Source organism: Rhea pennata, chromosome 24 (genome assembly GCF_028389875.1).
Source record: "Rhea pennata isolate bPtePen1 chromosome 24, bPtePen1.pri, whole genome shotgun sequence".
Lineage (NCBI taxonomy): Eukaryota > Metazoa > Chordata > Aves > Rheiformes > Rheidae > Rhea > Rhea pennata.
The window spans coordinates 4439240-4458259 of record NC_084686.1 but is presented as its reverse complement, the minus strand read 5'-3'; the positions used below and the strand labels follow the sequence as shown (position 1 = coordinate 4458259).

The window sequence follows — 19020 nt, the reverse complement described above, 5'->3', positions numbered from 1 at the left end:
ATGGCGCCTGACGGGGCTGGGCCGAAATTGGGGGTGGAAAAGGAGGGAAAAAGGAAAAAGCGCTGCGCCGCTGTTAGGCGGGGATCCCTCTCCCGCCGCAGCTGCCCCCTCTTCTGCTCGAGCATTGCTCGCAGTGCCCGGGGCGGCTGGCGCAGGCCCGGCGGTGCGGGGCCGCGCCGCAGGGAGGCGGCTAGCTTGCGAACGGAGGGAGAAACGGTTTAGCGGCTCCGACGGGCAATTTGCACATGAATGAAGCACGAGAACAGCGTAGAAGAGGCTTGTCTCCTGGACGGCGCAGCGTTGTAAAAACAGAATTACATCTCAACGAGATCAAAAACCCATTAAGAAGATGGCAAATTACCATGACTTCAGAGGGGATCTGTAACAGGAGATTATGTTGTTGGCTGAGATTAGCGGCCCCCTTAGTTCAAATCTGCCGGTACTTAGCAGCGCAAGTAATGAGGATGATGGGGCACTAGATGGCTGCGCTGCGGATATTTAATTTATTTCGTTGCCTCACGCCGCCGGTAAGGCTGAAGTCGGCCGTGAGTTGAGGCGGCAAACCCGGCTTTTGCCGGGGTTTCTCGCTGTGCGTCTCAGCCCCACGCAGGAGGTCGCCGCCTCCCTCAGAGCTGTCCTGCCCAGCCGTTGGGAGGGGCGGGGCGCTCCGCCATTTTGTGTGTGTGTGTGTGGGGGGGGGGGGGGTCACGTGGGCAGGAGGTGCGCGCGCGGCACGCAGCCGTTGCCTGGACCGGCGCCATCTTCGGGGTTGCTCCCGTGCTGGAAGGGCGCGGAGCGGCTCGTACAGCTGCTAATGAAGTTGGCGGCTATGAAAGTGTGATACCTATGCTTAGAGAGGCTTGTCTGTTAAGATATTTCTAGGTAGCTGTTTAATTATGAGTGCAACATATCAGAATGACCTCAAGGCCTCTTTTATAAATTAGAGCACTGAATAATGAAGGGATCCAGCCTCATTATTGATAAATACCTTATAATTGCTTGTCTGTCACGGATAAAATTACTTGATGGTTGTTCGTTAAATACTTAAGTGCTGTGTCAGGCTGAAATGTGCAAATGCACAAGTTTTTCAAAGTCCTGACTTCTTTGTTAGAGTATTCAGAATGCTTTTCTCTCCTTTATTGCGTAGTGTACGTAGCATATGTGCGTAGGGTACATAACATGGCCCCCTTGGATTACTTTACTTACTTTTTATTTTAAGACAATTGCTGTCTTAGAGTGATAAAATAGTCGCTGTTGAAGCACAATATTTAAGTGACAAATTCAGGGCATGCCACAGGCATGAAAACTTAAAATACTGATAAAAATGCCAGATGTGAAAGAAGCAAGTTCTCAGTTGATGGTAGCCTTAGTCTTCCTTGAAAGATACAGAAATTACATACATTCTTTTATGCTTCTATGTATGTACTTAACACTTTAAGTCTGTATTTTTTTACTCCCTTTGACACATTAAAGGCACAATGAATGCTTACAGTTGCTTTTTAACTCTACTTTTTCAAAGACGTTGCTCCCAACAAGCCCTACCTTACACTCTTTGCTAGACAGTTCTGGCTTTCAAGTTACAGAATATTACATGTCTGAGGAGCTGCCACATCAGTTTGCATTTTCATATAAAATATTTAATAGTACAAAATCTGTCTGTCCATAAATACCTATCATCACTAAACAAATCTTAAAAGCAGAATGTAGGAAAGATTAGGATGTTTTATGTTTCCCTGTGGCTTGTGTAGGTATTAAGTAATACAAGTTTTCTTTGTAAAACACCATCTTGTATTGATTCTACCCTTGTGTCAGAATGTAATCACTTCCACGTAAAAACAAAATCGTTTCTAGTTGTCTCTAGAAAGCATGCATTGTAATTCAAGGGAGTTTTCAGTATTTTTCTTCCTTGTGATGAGAAATAATCATATCTTAGAAGAAAAATACGTACAGCTTTCTTCTGTTGTTCCTCAGACAAATAAACAACTCTCCCTCTGTGCCCCACTGGAAACCCCACCCCTCCAGAAAAGCTTCACTCGAAGTGAATTGGTCCTTGATTTTGGGAGTCTGTGTATAATACCAAGCTTCCACTTCACCTTTGCCGGCTTCCTTGTTTTGAGACTTCATTTCCAGTAATATATCTGGAAGGTTATGTAACATGAAAGACTGTACAGATGTAGCACCAAAATCCTTTGGGTACAAAGCAGCTTACAGACAAGTGCTGATTCAGTCTTGCACAGCAGGGAGTGATGTTACTGTTTTATAGGTGAGCAATGGAGGCAGAAATCATGGCAAGGGGGACAACTGTTTTTTAGCCCCTTTGACTTCAGGATGTTTTCCTGCTTGGTTAAATATAGCTGGATATCCAATTTTGGTCGTCAGAATGCGATAGTAGAGGTCAGAATTGATTTGGGTCTCCTAGCGTTTTCTCTTTAGTCCTGTGCTTGTAGAAGAGGTGGCAGAAGTATTGCGTGAATATCGTCGTATCTTGTGGTCTTCAGGGCTTGTTGCATATTCCGTTGCCAAGACTATAATTGCTGCTAAGACTTGTGGTGGGATCTATGAGCTCTGTTTCTGACAGCTGCTAACTAAATCCTCCATTTATGTGGATATCAGACTGTTCATTGTAGGAGGCTTGTAGGAGCACCTGTCCCATCTACCTCTCCTAATGTTTAAAAGAAAGTGGTCCAATTTGTGTTGAGGTTAGCCATTTGCACTTCTGATTCCAGAAGTTGTATGGACATCAGAACATTGTAATAGCAATATTCAAAAAAAAAAAAAAAAAAAAAAGGTGGCTTTGCACATAGCATAGATTTGCCCAAGAGGTCACTGTGCTATACATCAGTTTCCTTTCCACATGCAAACAGTTTCTCAGCCATTGCAAAGTTTTTCTGTCTTGGATTCTTCTGTGTTGTTTCCACATATCCTTCTGTTACATATTGCACATTGGACTTCTGATTGACAACTGAAAAACACACATTTATTACTGATCTCGTACAGTTTTATGTATATATACATACATATAGATGAATGATGTGATGTAATGCCAGTTACACAGTAGTCAATTGATTAGTTTGTATTAGAAGTAGTTTAAATATATTTCAAAATATTTGAAAAAGGAAGAAGAATTAAAAAAAAATGCTTTGACAAGAATTACCAGCATCCCCCACCCCATTTTTATGCTGCTGTAAACCCATATTTAACGATGTTAGCAAAATTCCCTCGTTTTCACCATCTAGGCCTGTTTGCCTGCCAAAAGCTGCTTCTGTTTACATAGAGTCCAGTAGTGGAGTAGAGGTATTACAGCTAAGGAGCCTTATGCATCTGCCTCCATCTGTAGCCACTGCCTGAGGATAGAACTGATGAAGTGTTGTGTTGTTGGTGAAATCAGACAATAGCCATTTAGCACTGTTTAATAGTAGAATTCCCAGTATGCAGTACACATACGGTTTTTAATGGCATTTTTGCAGAATAAAGTAAATAAAACCACTGTGGCTATCCAGTCTAACCCAGTGAATAAAAAGCAATGGTTTTTATTCTGCACAGTTCTGTATCACTTCTTTTGAAGCTGTAGTATCTGTGGTGGACATAGGTATGAAAGCTTTGGTTTTAGATTATTAAGATTTAAAATGTGCAATTAGCAAATACTTGCATACAGTAAGACTATCATCAGTGTGCTTTGGCAGTGGTCAGTAGCAGTGATATAACAGGATATAGCTGGGTTGGTTGAAGCTTTTTACCTTGCCCGTTCTTCTCATGACCTGGATTGTCTTCATTACACCTGGATTTATAACTCTCCAGTGTTTGCTCTGAAGTATCATTCTCTGTGCAGACAGCAAATATAATTAAGATGATGAAATTTTTCCATACTTCTTGCCCCCCTCTGCCTGGAACATAAAAATCCTGAAAGACTCACTAGAATGACAGTTCAGTCATGCTGAAGCATCTGAGAGAGATACTGCTTAAAACAACAATTCTGTTGGCTTTTTTTGACAACTGTTGTCAGCTGAAGCTTGGCCTGAGGCCTTCATTTATAGAGACTCTTCAACAGTTGTTTGCAACATATCACAGTCACATTTATTCTGCATTTATTCTGACAGTGTCATCACTCACCTCTCTTCCACAATCCATGAGCTTTTCTCAGCTTCCTCATAAAAAGCAAGATTATGATGAGCAGCACAAAAATTAGAGCAGCCACCAAGATTGGCAGCAGAAGATTCTTCTTCTTCTTTTCGATGCCTTCAAATTTCAGATCTTGCTCTATGAAAGAGGCAGACGTACATTGATGGCGTTAGACCTGTGAGTGTATGGTAATTACGAACTACCTGTTCTGGACCAGGCCAGATGAAAATGGTAGCAGTGCAGAAATCACCTCATTGAACTTTAGGGAGGTGAGGTCAGATCTTTTTCTGGTGGTATGAACAAGCAAAATTGATGGAAATCAGTTGAATTGTGCCCTGGCACATCCTGCAGGCAATTTAGCTTATTTCTAGATGCTAGAAGTGGTTTTGTTTCCATAGTCTCTCCCCGATAGTGCTAGCTAGCATTATCCTAAATGTACTGACTGTGGCAGTTTGGAGTGCACATTTGGTCAAAGAAAGCCAGCTTGATATTAGATAAGCTCATTGCGTGTTTGGAAGCTGTCATTGAAGAGTTACTAATTAGGGCTTACTGAAGGTGATGGTGGAAATCACAGTTAAATTTTCACTTGATGGTAAGGCTTCTGTTGTGTAAAGTTCTCCTGTGACTGTTCCATTGAATGCTGTTTCAGTCCCTGCAGAAAGGAAAAGGAAACCTATTTCTTCAAAGGGCAAAGAAATGCTTAAGAAATCTCTTACTTTCCCAGCACATTTGAAGTCACGGAGTTGTAGTAATGCAGCAGAAATAGACTTCTGGAACCCCTGACTTTGTGCTCGCTTCCTTAATGTTATGTTTCTTTTAAATCAAAAGACACCTAAGCTTTATGAACAGAAAATCCTCAGAACCTCTTTTGCAGTGTTGAACTTAATGGCTTCCATTTACAGCCAAATTAAACTAAGCTCAGCTTTGATTGCTCACTTTTGTTCTTTCTGCTTGCTCCCTCTCCCTCAGCTCACTTTACTTGCTTCCAAATCAGGAATGTGCAGATATACTTATTTTTAAAGCAGATATTTTCTTTCTGTTCCTATTCTAGACTCTCTTTTGCTGTTTTCGTGGTCTGCAGTGGTTTAACCACCCACAGTTTGAGAGGTGCTGTCACACGGGCACTACTATGTCACTCTGATGATGTAACATACCATTGGGGATGTTGTAACTCCAAGTACCAGAGAATTCTTCATCTTCTGCTGCAGCTGGTGTTATTTCTGACCCTGAAGAAACAGAGAGATTAGTTTACGTACATAGACAATAGCTCAATGTGTAATTAACTTTGATTTGTAATGACTTTGCATACTGTGTCTGCCATCATGAGAGGTTTTCTTCCTTATCAGTTATGTGTGCACATCTGCTGAAAACCATGTTAAAAGATGCAGGCTCTCTCTTGATATCAAAAAACTTGTTTAGCAAAATCAAGTAATCATTCTGTGAAGTTTGTAATCCCAGGTATTGCACATTTAAACATGGATGAAGAGAGTTCATTTCTACAACAGGCGACTGACTTTTCACTGCTTGGCCTGTAACATGAAGCAGGTGCTTGCTTAGTGAGTGGTCACTTTGCTGGGTTTTGGTTAACTGATTTGAGAAATGGACCTTCTCATTCTTCTGTTTGCAAAGAATTGTCTAATTCTTCAGCTGAGTAAATAAGAAATTTACAGTATGCTAAATGTCCTGATGATCTTTGTTGCACACTGCCACCTAGTGCCACCGTTCAGAGAAGTCTGAAGCTCAGCTCAATGCCTTGCCGTTTTAGCATGCAGTGGCCAATTTGTCTACCTGTAACATAAATAATTCTTCTGTATCTAAAGTGAGAAGATTATTCTGCTTCTGTGGTTATAAACTAAGGTAGTATGAAATTATGACAAAATGAAAGTAAAACTCTTACCGTTATATTGTGGGTAGCTTAGAGAAAAAGCTGTACTACTCTTCAGATCTGTTTTTTCTGTAGTCACTGGGGAAAAGGGTAAAACAGTTCAGAACACTGTATAAATATTCTTCAGTGCTAGCAGCAGTTGCTCTTTCACAGTCCAAGTTCTAGATAAAGACACTCTTAGGATATTTTCTGTAATAGATGTTGAATTTATCAGACCTGTGTATTAATTAAAGAAAGGCCAAGCAGTTAAAGCCTACCTGTTGAGCGCTCATTCCTGGAAATGCTTGTATCTACATCTAGTGTGGTTGGAGCAGAATTTGTAGTTATCACTGGAAAAAACAACAGTGCAACTTTCAGAGCACTTCATAAGCATTTGTTGAACCAACACATTTAAAGAGAAATGAAATAAGGATTATTAGATCCATACTGAAGGTGAGTAAATGGGTAGAAGGAATATTCTGCTCTGAGAATGATTGGACAAGAGGCTTTAGAATTAATTTACAATATTTACACCGTACTAGCTTTCCACATTGTGTGTCTCACACACTGTAGACATGGGAATCTCACAGCTTTTTGTGCACATAAACACTTTGAATTGTCTTTAAAGCTTCAGGACATGCACTAGAATTTTAGCAGCAGCATCTGAGAACTAGGTATGGCTGCTAATCAGACCTGACTGGGCTCCTGTAGTTTAATGTTTAGTGAATTCTAAGGTAGTTAAGAAACCGGGAAAAAAAGTCTCTAAATCTTAATTTGGAATTTTTCTTTTGCCCCAGATAAAACTGTCACTCAAAAACAGATTCCATACACAGGACAGTAGAACAAGGACTTCAGTTTTGCATGTGTTCCTGCACAACTTTCGCCACTCTAGAGGAGTGAAACTGCCTAGCTGCTGCTTAAAGAGCGCCGACGTTAGTACCGGTCCTAGTGAAGCTCTCGAACCGGAAGGATGCAGTCAGTTTCTCTTCTCCTAGCACTTCATGGCGAACAATGCAACTGGACGTTGAATTGGGCCTGTACGCTAGTACTGTCAGCCTGCTGATTGTGGTCCATTTCTTCCCATCGGCTTCTAACTTGTGCTTAGTGTCACCTATACAACCATTGGAAGAAAACATTTAAGTGGTTTCCAGTCAAGAGCAATTTAATGAAAAACCTTCCAGCAGCAATTTACATTACTTCACTGTACTAAAGCAGCACATGATTACTGGGCACAAGTGGTTCATTGTGCAAATAGATTGCATGGGAACTGAAAGACAGCAAGGTCATTTTTTTTGCTCTTCCACTTAACCCAAAGCCTTCCCTCTATGTCATGACTCACCAGGGGAAAACCTCCAGCAGCAACACTGCTCACACATGCACCGCTGCATTGTATGGCTGCAGCAAAATGTCAACATCCACCTGCACTTCTGGTCCCTACTGAATGGAATAAATTGCTTAGTTGTGTGCCACAGCCACAGATGGCCAGCAGCTTGGAGTCTGCAGGCTAGGACCTGCTGTTTTGAAACATGATGGAAATCTAAGTTGTGATTCTCTACATGATAATCCAAGGGCACTAGATGTGTTTCTAAATAGCTGTGAGATTTGTTAACTCAAATTACAGGGAAGTTGTTAAATTTTTATTGGTGCGCAAAATTTACATTTGTAATAAACAAATGTTGATACAGCTCTTAATTACTGTGTCAGTTCTCCGTCGTTTCTACAGTATAGGTCTGATTCTTCCTGTTTTACAGCTGGGGAAATTTAACACAAAGATCAGTTGTCTTGGCATAGTAAATTCAGAGAGCTGTATAACAAGGAAAGTATTCCTACATCTCTATTTAGTTTTCAGTCTTCTGGATAATACTGACTTCTACTTATTTATGTTAGATGGAAAAATAAAGATGTATTTCATGTGAAACTAAGAGATAAATGAATGAATTCCAGATGAGTTTAAATAGCTGTGGTGGAAAAGAGAGGTTTTTTTTCCCCACATTTTTACCTTAAATGTCCATCATGATACAATTATCTGTACTACCTTTTTCTATTGTGGATGTTCTCTTGAAGTGAACTAATGCTTTCTCTTGACTTGTTACCCTTAGTAACATCCATACTCTTTAAATAAGAGAAATGCCTTGATTCCAAATTAGCCTTTACAGGTAACTTGCTGTATCACATAGGCTAGTATTTCTCAACCCACTAACCATCTCCCGTGGGGTCATATAAGGAAATGCAAAGGGCTTTCAGAGTGTTTTTACCAGAAAGGAAATACTGTTTAATTACCAGCAACAGCTCAGTAATTATAGCTGGTTTGCGCCTGCTGGGCTAGAGTGGAACTGAGATGCTGCCAGTAATTAAAATGTAGTAGCTATTCTCTGATTATTATAAATGCTTGCAGTTGGTGATTAAAGTTGGGAATGAATGGGACAAGAGGGGGTGTTACTCAATGATAGTCAGCTGCAGAAAAGTAATGGCACATGCAGAAGGCCTGAGAAACACAGAATTAGGACACTTATTTTTTTATTTTCCAATACGCTAATTTGTATCTGCCACAAGCAGGCCGCACAGTGAATCAACACATGTATAAATATTTCTCATCCAAATCCAAGGTAAAATTAATCAAGTCAAAAAAACACAGCACAGGCTCTCTGTTGCTTAATTACACTTCCCAGATGCACATGAGGCATAAGGTTGAAGGTGAGTTAGTTCTCATTGGTATAAAGTGCTCTAATATCTGCTTGGTGCCAGTACTAAAAATCTGAGAGATGAGGATGAGATAAAAGTAAGTATAGATTTTTATTGAACTGATGGAGAAATGTGTGGTTGGATTTACATGCTATGGAAGGTGTCTAGTGTTTCTGAGTTGTGTATTGAAACATTACAAATACATTTTCTATCAAGATACTTTCAGGTTTAAGGAAGCCCCTCTTTTTAGAAGAACAACAAGAAAAATGTATCTAAATGTTTATAGCTGACTTGCTGCTTCCCCGAGCCTCTTGCTTCTTTTGATAGGTAGCGTTCCCTCAGATTCCTGCAGAGTTGTACACAGCCTAGCTCTCCCAAACAAGCGTGTGATTTCAGACCGTGTATTTTCAAGACTGATGTGTGACTATGATGCACCTTCTCCTTGAGATCACAGGTATCTCACGGCCCTTGCTTTCATACAGCTCACTTCAGCTACTTCCATGGAGTTTAGTCCCTTAAAGCATAGGGCTCTATGCAGTTGTGTTAATGCTTGTACAACAGGCAGCTTGGATTTCTTTTTTTAGTCTCGATTTCTAGCTGTATTTAGGCCAGCACGCTTCTCTGCTGTTTCTAGAGTTCCTAGTTAGAAAAGCTATCTTAGAAAAAAGATTATAGGCCACGCTTTGAATATGTTACTTCATGATACCAAATACAAACAGGAGCTCGTTAACTTGTGAAAGAAAATATATTTGCATCTATGGGTATTGTCCTCGCTCATTAGTGAGAGTGTACATTTCTGCTGCAGTGTGTTACAGTTACAGCTAATAAGGTAACTGTTATTACAACTTGGTCTTCAAAGCAACTTTTTATACTGTACACAAGTAAAACTGAGCTACCTGGTGGCTCTATTCTTCTTCATCTATGTCTGCTTGGATGTATGCAGGTCTACCAATGGGCAGAACATAGCTGGATGCTGTGGGGGCTTCCTCAGATTTGTTCTTGGTTTGCTAGTGAACTGCTGCTGTCTGGCTGTGAGCAGATTAATGAGAGAAAGGCAGCTGGGGTGACTGAGCTGCTCAGTGAAACTGAGGAAAATATGTCTGCTATATAGAAAATAGAAATAGTTATTACAGATTTGTTAACTGACTTTATATTTTGGTTCTGAAAGCTGTGCCTCTAGAGTTTTGATTGTGTTTTATTTCAGTGGAAGTTCAGTTCAGATCCTCAGAGGATTTTGGTGCAAAGTGCTGTTGTGAGTCAAGTTTGAGCTGATCAAATGGGCTTTCTCTCCCTTGTATAACTGCTAGCACCTAGTACTGACTTTTCTCCAATAATGTGTCACCTAAAGCCACAGTAAATGAATGGCAGTTGAGTGGTACTCTTTGCAGGAAGCATTTCACCATTCATTGTCCCTAAACGTGTCTAAGATCAGAAGACATTTTTAGTAACAGATGCATAGTCCTTTAACACTTACCAGGCAGCTCCATCCCATTGTCCAACAGCCAGGTGATCTGGGGCTGTGGTTTACTTCCTTTCGTGTAGCATGACAGTGTAATGCTTTTATCTGTATCTTGAGATGCTTCCACTACTGGTTTGGAAGGAGCAGCTGTAGCAAGAAGACTTATAGTCAGTTGTATATCTTTCTACTCATTTTTTATGAATACCTGTGTATGTATCATATTATTTGGGAAGCCTGAGCTAAGATCAGGTTTACATTGTGTTAAATATTGTACAATTGCATGCAAAGACGCAATTCTTGAGTTCAGGAACTAGCTTTGTCGTCTTATTCCTCTCACCCAGAGCAAATTAGAGCTCTAGAGAAGTTGTTTTGACAGCTCTTAATTTTGGTTGCTCTAAGAGCCTGTATGCAAGGAGGTGATTGCAACTCCCTGGTTGTGCACATCTCTCCCCTTTATGCTAGCAGTAACAAGGAGGAAAAGAGCAAGAGTTGCCTGCCATCCAGCTGGGACTCTTCCGCACTTTTATCTCCAAAGATTCAGAGAGAAGCAAGCATCAGGCTGTATCCTATGCAGCCAAAGGCCAGACAGAACAGAGCCTGCTTGCCATCTACACTGTTGGGCATTCTTTAAGCTCTGACACGTATTACAGTGAAATGATGCTGCGGCATTGCTGGGTCAGGTCCTGAAAGGTATTAATGGCCTAAAAGATGCAGACTGATGCCTAAATACTTAAAGAAATCTGCTGCTTTCTTTTTTTCCTCTTAAATAGAATGGCAGGTGTTTGTGTGTGTTTTTACCAGCACTGTTATAGGAGAATGTTAGATTTTTCTTAGGTTTGTGTGTAAATTCAACTTCTTTACATGAACTCACCTAACACCTCAACAGTTTCATTCTTGGTTTTGAATGGGGTGCTGTAGTAGAAGCATTTATATACGCCTTCATCGTGCACTGTTACATTAGACAGTTGGATAGATAGTTCTTCCTTTGAATAATGGATAAGTCTGTACCTCTGATCTCTTAAACCTGTAAGGGGAAAAAAGAACCTAGCATGCTATGTATGTTGATACATAAGAGCAAGACAGGTAATCAAAGCATTAGTGAGACTGGTTTTGTTTAACGCATTTTTTTTTTGTATTCATAAACACTTGACACTAATGAGCAGTTCTAGCACAAAGCATTTGTAGCTGATGCTGCACTAGTATAGAGACAGCAGTAAACTAGACTGTGCATGCTCCCAAGGAGGGAAAACAACAGGTTTTTTGCCCCCCACTTTCTTCTTCTTCTTCTTCTTCTTCTTCTTCTTCTTCTTCTTTTTTTTTTTTTTTTTTTAAAAAAAAAAAAAAACAAACCTGGAAAGAAGTTTAGTTTGGCAAGTGAAAGATGTTTTACCAGTTGTCAGGAAAGCAAAGTGGAGTCCTTGGCTTTGAATTATGCTTCTTTATGATCTTGTGCAAGTCATTTACTCTCTTTGTCTCAGTTTCTTCTCCATCAAAAGAAGTAATAGCATTATTTGACATCTGGATAACCAAACAAGGTGGTTACATAGCTCTCCATACTAAGAAACAGTCAGCGTGTAGGACGGAGCAAGGTGGTGTGCTGCATGAGCATTGAAGTAGTTTGCTCAAGATTGTGGAGCTGAAGTCTCAAAGCCTCGTTTGTTTGATTCCTTTTGTTTCCTCACCACTAACTTCCCTCTGTCCTTTTAGACTTGCCCCTAGGCATTCAGTGGGTCTCATTCCTAGCTATTATAGCAAGTGGATGTTGGGGTGTGAGGACACGATACGTGTTCAGAGCAGTGATAGGAACTGTGAGTATAGAACACAGAGCCGAGGTATGTGCACTGGGGGCCATTTTCCCTTCCCCATTCCATAACCTGTTATTTGGCTTGAACAACACACTTCACCTCTTTGGATGTGTTTTGTGCTGTATAAATGAACACTTATGGTCACCCCACACCATCTCTTTATTAACTGCGTATTAATTGGCAAGCTGTTTCTATTCTCCTATCCTTGTCTAAAAAACTGAATTTCAATGAGACCTTGTCTTGGGATATCTCTACTCTGCTGTGCAGTGCCCTTTCTCTCTCTAGACTTTCTAGTCCTTCCTTTGTTCCTTCTGCAGGATGATATGTAGGAATCCATGGGTCAAGCCAGAGAGTTTCATGGACTTTTCTAGCAATCAGAACAGTATTAAAATTCATGGAATGATTAAATATTATAAAAAGGATTTTGAACAGACTGTGATGCAAGACTTGTAGCTAATTTGTTGTGTTTTTAGCTGCAGTGACACTAGGGGAAACTGATTCATGAAGTGGTTTGTTGGAGAAGCAATGTGACAAAGGTTCATAGTGGTGATTCAAAACAAAAAATGAAAATGCCATGTGCAGCATAAAGCTTGGTTCCTCTCTAAATGAGGATTTTAAAATTATTTTTAAAAGGAAAAATCGTAGTGTTTTCAACTCAGCAAGGAACTGAATGCTTGACAAACTCTAATCTATGTTGGTTTAGTGTCCTGCATCTTATTGAGGGATAATCACTGTGTGTTGAAACTTTGGGTTGAATTCTAAGGTGATTTAAGACTGATAAAGACTTTTTCTTTTTCTTTTCTTTCTTTTTTTTTTTTTCCCTCCATTTGGGTTAGGGTCTGTTTCTGTAGACACTAGTGGGTACATTCCTTCTCTAATTTTTTAAACTGCTGTGTCAGCTCACAAAAATTTTAAAGGGCATCAAAGGAGCTACAGCCATGAAAAGATAGATGCTTAAAACAGGATTTGGACAATTAAGTGCCTCACTCCAAATTTCTTTGCATGCAAAGAGAGTGTTTGTGACCCTAGCCAAGGCCTTGGAGAACTTGTGTAAACAAAGGGATTTGTTGGTACTGTTGCTTGCTCCTGCTGTGTAAAATGCAGAGGACATGCATATATGTAAAACAGAGATAACTGAACGGAGAGGAGAATTACTCCTAGGTCTTCCAATTCTTAGATGCATGATCTGTCTAATAGGCTGCAACAGAAGAGGAAAAACAGCTATCACAGCCTGCTGTGGTTCTTGAAATCTGGACATATAAGCAACACGATGGGGGCACTGTTTTTCTTATTGATTAGCTGTCAGTAACTGCTCAGCATTGAGGTTTTTTTTGGATCCCGTTAGTATCTTAACGGTTTGTATGCATTATGCAGAATATTGAATCCGGTATTTTAGATTCCAGAATCCTGGATTCCCTAGGAAACAGTTTCCTTACATAGAGGTATGAGTTGTTTATGAGACTCTAAATTTCTAATGACCATTCATCCCACTTGCTCTTGTAACCAAATATATAAGAGCAACAGTTATTCATGATGTTTTCCATTTAGAAGTACTGGCAAAACACATGGGAAAGGCTGTTTGGCAGGTTTGATGCAGGTGGCAAGACCTTGTGGCAGGCATTTCCAGAGAACAGCTGAAGAGGACACTGAATTGCTGCATGGTTTCAGTGGGAGCTGGATACTCATCTCAGCCATTAGTGGTGTTCTTCAGCCAAGGGCTTTATCAAGTTTGGATACAGACTAGGTACTGTACAAACGGGAAAGACGAAGGCAGTTGTCCTTGCTTTCTCAAAACTCTTGAATTTGGACTAACAAGAGGAAAGAGGAGAATGAGGAGACAGAAGTTGTAGGGAGTGGAAGGGAACAAAATAATTGCAACTAGGAGTTTGTCAGCATAAAATAGAAGCCACTGCTTGTCTTCTGAACATTTGCCTCTTGATATACTGAACATAATGCTGCTGATGAGCAGAGGAGCGCCCAGGGCTTGCAGACAAGCCTACAGAACATGTCACTCCTGTAAGGCAAGAGCGGGTCGTTGTGCTAACTGGGTGGTAGTGGTAGTAAATGCAGTTCATTGCTAAAGCTCTGCTATCAGACCACTCTTGTGAGGTTTCCATTTCATCAGCTTCCTTCCAGAAAATGAATGTAAAGCAATCTCAAACGGTGGGGTAGCAAGTGAGTCAGACCTGGCCTTGGGTGGGAGCTAGGAAAGCCCAGATCTAACTGACCCCCTCAACGCCAAGTGGAAAGTCTGTTGCATTCAGTTTTCACACTTACCCTGCTGGGTGTTTAGAAAAATGGCAAATCCGTGAGGGTTTAACCACTGTCGGGCAGAACTGTTGTCACTTCCAAGACTACAATGGAGCTTTAAGTCCTCGCCTTCCCTTAGGGTTACAGTTTCACTGTCAACTTCTGGAAAATCCCCTGCCAGCAAAGAAGAAAAGCAAAACAAATCAAAAAACCCCCACCAAAGCATTAAAATGTGACATGAAGTAAAGAGACAACATTTCTTGCAAAGTAATGTGGCACCTTCTGCTTTTTATTTTATTTTTTATTTTTTTACAGTGTTAAAGGTTCCTCTTCGTGAGGAATCTTGCCAGTATGATTCTACTGGTATAACTTAATCACAATCATTAGACTGGTGTAACTCCCCATGAAGACATTCTTACAAATGAAGCATGTTGGCATGCAGAGTTGATACTGGTAGTATTGTGGGGCAGAAACTCCCAGCGGAAATGAATGCGAGCAATGTGGCAGGAACACAACAGCCCAGTGCACCGCAATTTTTCCCTTCTGTGGACATACTCCTCTAGCACCACTAAGGCTCTGATTCCACCCATGTGATGATGCGCTTGTTCTCCATTAGGCCTATTTTCAAGAAGACAATGGAGGGACAGATGCACCAAATGACTGGCCTGAGGTTATGAAACAGCCCATCTGGGATGTGAAAACAGGTTGCTGAAGTCTTTAAGTGCCATGCACCAGAAGGTAGTTTGATACCTGATGCTTGGGCTAGCCAAATTTTGATCTCTGCTAAGACTTGTACTGTGGGTTTGTGATGCTGCTTTGCCTGCCAGCACGGCCAGATGTAGTCATTAGGCGTTACTTCACACGAGTCAGAGAACTGATAGCTGACCCATTTAGCCAACATATTTTTTCTATGTATGTTAACACAGAAATTAATTTTCATTTTTCCGTGTTCCAGTTTGGAGCTATTGGACCTGATTTGCAAGCACATGTGGCTGAAGAGTAGCTGTGAATGATCAGCACCTCTGAAAACTTGGCCTTTTTTATTCAGAGCGGGTAACGCTGCAGCCGCTTTGAACTGGCACAGAGCTGCTTTTGAAGACAGGATCCACCAAGCGGGCCTGACATAAGTTACTAAAGTGAAATTTCACTCCCTGCTCCCAGTTCCTTTTACAGACAGGCAGTAAAGTGGGTTTTTCTCTCCAGATATTCTGAGATACATAATACACTTTGTAAAAATACTGTGACCTAGAATGAATTGTGTTCTCCAGTAAAAGCATGCCATGGAGAAATTACTAAGGGCAATGCCTGAGTCAGAGTTAAGTATACAGGCACTAAGAGGACTTTATTTTTCATTCCTGTTTTGTGTATGTGTTTCAATTTTATTTTTCAGGTAGCTATCTGCAGCAACTTCTGCTGACTACATGAACACTGCAGTTTGGGGAACTGAATCTTTATGGGCTTCGGGAGAGCTTTTCATTTTCTTAAAAACATTTAAAAATAACAGAAATGAAGATAATTTAGGATGTTCTTGCCATGCCTGATCTTTTGCCACTAAAATCAGAGGAGGACTTGTCTCTCTGTGAGAAAGTGCTTTCCCAGGGGGATCTGTTGGCATGCCTCACCCTTGCCTCATGTACTCAAGCCATTTCTTGAGCCAGGGTGGCATGAAGAAATGGTCAGTGATGCAGCCTTGTATGTCACAGATAGCATGTACGCCAGGGATCTTTTCTTTTTCTTGATTACCTAACCTTTGGAACCTATAAACCTATAGAAAAGTTTTCCTTGTAATTTCTCAGTATTCTTGTTTCTGAATTAGTACATCCAAAGTATGTGCTTTTGCCTAAGGAAAAATTGTGCAACACAGATCTACTGTCTGTGCTTTCTGAGCAGTGCTGTGAACCACAGATGGCACAGGCCTGGTTTCACTCATTGTAAGTCAGAGAAGCTCTGCTGAACCTAGAGTCGTTGTAACTGGTTTACCATCATGTACGTGAGAGAAAAATCTGTTGTTATATTCTAATTCAATTAGAATTATTGGTCCTGGCAAAGAATTTCTTCAGAGAAGTTACACATCCTGTGTCACATAGGAGGTTGGCTGAGAAGGCTGGTAGTGGCCTCTTCCTCTCCGAAATAGCATTGGGTGCCTCAGTAAATCTGGCTGACTTCTTAGTGTGTGATTAGGCCATTGCCTAGTATTTTTACCAGTTCTGCTCCTGTCATGCAACAACTATACTGACAGTGATTAGAAATGCAGTAGCTATTTTCTGATATCATAATGGAGAATGAGCCAGGAGAACACTAACGATATTGCTACTATTGCAGGGCAATTAAAACAAACAAACAAACCTGAAAATGGCAGAAAAATTGTGGTCTAGAAAGAGATTTCTCCTTTTCAAGTTTTGCCAGCAATCTCACATTCAAGTGACTGACTTCTTTTTTTTCCTGGTTCACCCCGTGTCTTAAGGTTAGTTTCTCTGCAGGTTTCTCAGCGCCTATGCAATGTGGGGACAGTTTGCAGAGCACTGGTAGCACAAGGAAACTTCCTTGCATGAGTTCCATTTAAAAACCCGTGTCACAAGGCTCGTGTTCTTGAAGTAGCTAAGAGGGCCTTGTCTGTGGTTTCCTTCAGGGCTTTTCTGCATTTTTACTGTTTCCTGTAACTAGCCACCAAGTGCAGTCTATCAAGTCGCACCTTTAGAGGTGAGAGAAGCAAGATTCTGAATAAGAAAAGGTGGGAGGTTTTACTTTTTTTTTTAAGAAGGGGAAAAGAGCAACCCCCAGAGCTGATCATACTCGTTATTTCCATGTGCAACCTTGGCTCTGTTTAGACCATGACTCGTGGGTCAAGTTTCCGTCCTCTTATAGAGGGCAGACTTACGTGGCTATGGCCTTCAAGCCACTGTAGCCCACTGCAATACAAACATCTGTGGATAGGAGATGCTCCTGTGCCTGCTCCAGAGGACAGTGGTGCCACAGCCAGAGGTTCTTTTGCTTTGTAGATCCCCAGATGCCCCAGATACCTGAGTAAAACTGGTCTGGCATCAAATGCAGTGATGGGATGAATCTCATAGCACAGTCTCATCACCATCAATGTCTCCTAGCGATATATTTCTAGACCTCACACAGGAGCATGCTGCTGTGTCCTATGATTAAAGTTATTAATTAGTAATAGGTAGGCAAAAATCTGATTTTTTTTATATATATATATATATTTATATATAATGTGTTTTCCCTGGCCAGGCAGGAAATGGGGAAACAGTTTCTCTGTGTTATCTCAGCTGTTTGGGGCTTAGATTCTGCTCTTCAGGAGGACCAAGCTTGGACCACGTGTACTTCTGTCTTTCCCAGCTCCCTGATACACACCTGGACCTAACTCTTCCCCTGCCTCCTTGACTCAGCAGTTCTCCACTTGTTTTTTTTTGGAGCAAGATAAGGAGCCTGACTGTAAGGGACTTACAAGCACCTTAGTAGCAACACCAGGAAACAAGAAATCACAAGATTCAAATGAGCTGAATGGCTCATGCCTCTGGTTGTTACTGTTTTAGCCTTCAAAAAACTCAAACTGTTACATTGTTTCACTGTTATCTATAAACTATAGTCTATGGAGACATCCAGTTTAATCAGTTATTTTTGACCTGTTGCTGCAGACCTGTGTATCTGAGTTAACTCTAACGGTCCTGCAAAGGATGACCAAGAGCAGCTAGGTGTTACACAAATTAACCATGCAGGAATCTCTGGGAATGCTGTGGGAAAAGGGGTTGTACACCCAAAAGGAGTGAAAGCTGTTGATCTGGAGTGAGTCTAAAGAGAGGTGCGAAAGCTATTCCAGCTAGGACATAACTGACAGGTTCCTAAGGCCTGACTTCTGCTAAACACAATCAATAATAATAAAATGTCCTAGTCATACTGTATTATAAAATATTTTGTTTGGATGTGAAGAGTTGCTGAGGTTTCTATTATTTGTGCATGTGACTGTTCCAAAAGTTTTAGAGTAGCACTGCTCTAATTTCTGTTTCAGCATTTGTTAAAAAGGAAGAGAAACTGTTTTGACAATCACTGGATTCATGCATGCATACCCCCTGCAAATATCAGGAGTGAAGCCTGCAAGAATCCTTACCTGTAGATAGCTGTCTTACCACTTTTCCGACTCAGATCTTTTGATATTTGACATGCTCAAACATAAATCTACATAGTCATGAATAAAAGAAGATTAGCGGAATAAGTATAAGCTATGTTCTCTAATAGGAGTAAGCTGACTGAGCATTTAAAGTGTTTTATATTTTTAAAGCACTCTGCAGACACAAAGTCAGGATAATTGAGAAAGAATTAACATCTTTTATAAAATACGTGAACAAAGACATACACACATATCCAGGCCATGCAAAGTAGGCAGTGGTCCACTGTGCAAATTAAAGGGAGAATCTTTTTGATTTCCATGAGCTTTTTCATCTAGAGTATGCTAGGAGATGAACTGGTCTCATTGATACTGTATTTAGCTGAGTTCAGCACCCTCTCTGCCATACCAGCTGTCTTTGGAAACTAGGTGACAATACAGCACTGTTAATAAGTTAAGAAAACAATGACAGTGAGGCTCTGTCACCTGTGGTTCAGTGAAGCACTGGAAATTGAGTTCTCCAAGCTGGACTTCTTGCAAAAGGAGGACCATGTAATCCAATGCATTTCACTTACCTTGCATGAGTAAGAGAGCTGCAATATGTAGCACCCGGGTGAAGGTCATGTTGTGGTGTCAGCGCAAGCTGTCTGTGCAAACTTCCTCTTCGCTCTGATGATGCAGACGTGCAGCAGGTTCCTTTTCAACGGTGGGGAACAGATCTACCATG

The 19020-nt window shown here is 40.9% G+C and overlaps 1 protein-coding gene across 1 annotated transcript; it reads right to left on the bottom strand.

Moving 5' to 3' along the window:
- Positions 1-2831: 2831 nt before the first annotated feature.
- On the bottom strand, positions 2832-18917 carry CRTAM (cytotoxic and regulatory T cell molecule). The gene is made up of 12 exons (XM_062594602.1): positions 18869-18917; positions 14207-14353; positions 10996-11148; positions 10140-10271; positions 6924-7094; positions 6262-6333; positions 6017-6082; positions 5274-5345; positions 4670-4771; positions 4111-4257; positions 3738-3821; positions 2832-2962 (listed from the first exon to the last, which is right to left on the bottom strand). The coding sequence occupies exons 1-12, from the start codon at positions 18915-18917 to the stop codon at positions 2832-2834; spliced, it is 1326 nt and encodes a 441-aa protein (XP_062450586.1).
- Positions 18918-19020: the final 103 nt, after the last annotated feature.